Source organism: Volvox carteri (genome assembly GCF_000143455.1).
Source record: "Volvox carteri f. nagariensis unplaced genomic scaffold VOLCAscaffold_87, whole genome shotgun sequence".
Lineage (NCBI taxonomy): Eukaryota > Viridiplantae > Chlorophyta > Chlorophyceae > Chlamydomonadales > Volvocaceae > Volvox > Volvox carteri.
The window spans coordinates 296644-299119 of record NW_003307630.1 but is presented as its reverse complement, the minus strand read 5'-3'; the positions used below and the strand labels follow the sequence as shown (position 1 = coordinate 299119).

At 50.0% G+C, this 2476-nt stretch overlaps 1 protein-coding gene across 1 annotated transcript in view; it reads right to left on the bottom strand.

Moving 5' to 3' along the window:
• Positions 1-1464: 1464 nt before the first annotated feature.
• Positions 1465-2476, bottom strand: part of VOLCADRAFT_99427 (uncharacterized protein) — a gene marked incomplete at both ends in the record, with an annotated part of 3524 nt that continues 2512 nt past the window's right edge. Inside the window, one exon of the mRNA XM_002958154.1 lies at positions 1465-1874. Coding sequence (XP_002958200.1) covers positions 1465-1874 — 410 coding nt within the window. The remainder of the gene's footprint in view (positions 1875-2476) is intronic.

The following is a 2476-nucleotide window of genomic DNA, read 5'->3' as shown; positions in this document are numbered from 1 at the left end:
CCCAGCCGTGAATTTATGCAAAGTATAAGACAAATTGTCAGTTCATATGATTAGCTTCACCGCAAAGTATATAATATCCTACAGCAGCTGCAGTGAAGCTAATTGCTTCGGAGCTCTCATGCTGCTGGGGTCGCGTACACCGTTTCATCTTCCAACAGGCAACGGGTTCGACCGCTTGTGGAGCGAGGTTCATGTACATAGGAAGTTACGCTTTCTGGCTAATGTTTCATTGTGTGATACATATATTTCATGCTATCCTATAGGAAGACGCGCCTGCTGCTGGCTACGGTTTCATAGAATTATTGCATGTATTATGTTTATATGCCCGGCTGTGCCGTCCTGTTGACATGGGTCATATTACTGGCGATTCAGACAAAAAGGTCCAGCACCTTATTACATTAATACTTGTAGGATGAAGATCATCAGCAGCGCAGGTATTGTTGGACGGTGTTCGGACCTGGTCGGACGCATGCATGCATGTATGCGCATGCGTTTATTCCGTAGATCACCAACAAACGATAATTCTTTCCGTGGTGTGTTTCCTGCAGGTAACAGCAGCTGCTGGCAGGGATTATGTTGCATACTTACATATATATGTTAGGTGTATAGCGTTTATGGAAGGGGAAAATGAATGAATGAATGGAAATGGCCATTGTTGTAGTAGCTGGCCAGCTACCATGGTACACAGTACGGCACATTATCAACTACAAGTACGCGCGAAGCGCTTCACCTGCATCTCGGGAGGCCTTTTCAGCGGCCAGCTATAGCTACTGCAGCTACTACAGATATTACCCTCGAACGCCTGCTGCTGTCGTCAAACTCGGTAACAAAGTAACTACACTTTTTAAACAGCAAAAGTGGTGTCATACCTACTTGGGTAGCATCAGAGTCATGCGTGAAGCAGGAACAGCGCAGCTTGCTTGCCTCGAACAGCTTACTGCAGTGAGCAGTCTGCTGGTTGCCCAAGCATCGAAGTGATTTCACGAGATTTCCTTTGATCTTTTGAGCGACAAACGAATCCAAAGGGTGATGACGTCAGTCAAATTCCTGATCACCTGATGGCGTCACGCGTCCTCGTGTAGTGGAAGGTTAGGAACGGTCCCTATCTATTACAGCGAGGATGTCGCGTGTAGCCTATAGGTGATTACATCTTTTTACTGACGGAACTAAGGATAGGAGTCAGCCGTAGAGCAGTGCGGATGCATCCGGCATATGCCAGGCCATGCCTAGAAAGGAGCACGAGCAGCAAGTTCAACAAGATACTGGTAATGGCCGCTAAACTCGATTAGTCAGACACACATCCAACTCAACGAGACGGCTGCATGGGATGATTGCATTAGGGTGCCCCGAAACATATGTAGGAAAATGCACACAGGTGTTCATCAAGCACGATTATGAAAGCCAACCCACCCTGCAGTCACAGTCGTACACACGTACTTTGACACGTACATGCGCCTTTGAACGCTACAGCCAGTTCCAAGTGTGATCCGTCTGCAGTAGCACGGAGCCGTCAGGGCCCCCAAAGGCCAGGGAGGCCGCCACCACGGGCAGTCCCCCCGTGCTGTTGCAGTGCAACACAACCAGATTGGGGCCAGGCTGCAGATTTGAGACTTGCAGGACAGAACGTTCTGGAAACATGGCTGTACGGCCGACTTCTTGACCATTCACGAACGCAGTCGCAAGGTCGTCCGCAATGATGGTGAGGTTGAGGACGGGCGTTGTCACAACACCTCCAAGGGCAGCCTGCTGCTGCTGTAGCTGCTCCGCTGACAGCCAGAAGGTCCTGTAGAAGGTGGTTGACTGCCAGGCGGACGCAATGACCCGTTGACCGAACGGCACGAAGGCTGTGGGCAGTGACGAGATCCACCTGACGTCTGTGTCGACCGGGAAGGCGCCATGTGTGAGCCGGGGATGGTCGATGTACGTGCTCACACCTTCGCAAATGCGCCATCACGAACCATGATAAAGCATGCACAGTAGATGTGCCGTACCGGTGTGTTTACGGCGAAGGAGGGGAAGTTAACCGCGAACACACATGCATTTGCTGGCATGTAACTTTTGATGTTTTCAGGGAATGTGCTCAAGGGAATGTGCAGGTAGTGGGGTAACTGGGCGCGGAAACGGCCTCTCGATATGCTAGCATTTTGCTTGTATGTGTATTAGATGGTGTGTGCCGTACTGCACGACAGATACTACAGGGAAAGGAAAGGGAAACACGTGCCAGAGGGCAGGCCGATGGTACGATCTAACATGAAGCAGCACGTGGCAGGTATTAATGGGTGAAGTAGCTAGAACAATAGCATACATAAGGCCTGATTTCTGCTCCCGGAAGTTCCGGGCTCAAATCCGCCTGCTGACCTAATTTACATGCCAGAAGGCAGGCAGATGGTACGAATTAACAAGCAGCAATTGAAGTACACGTGGCAAGTATAGATGGGTGAAGTAGCAGTATCATTAACACACATGTGATCTGCTC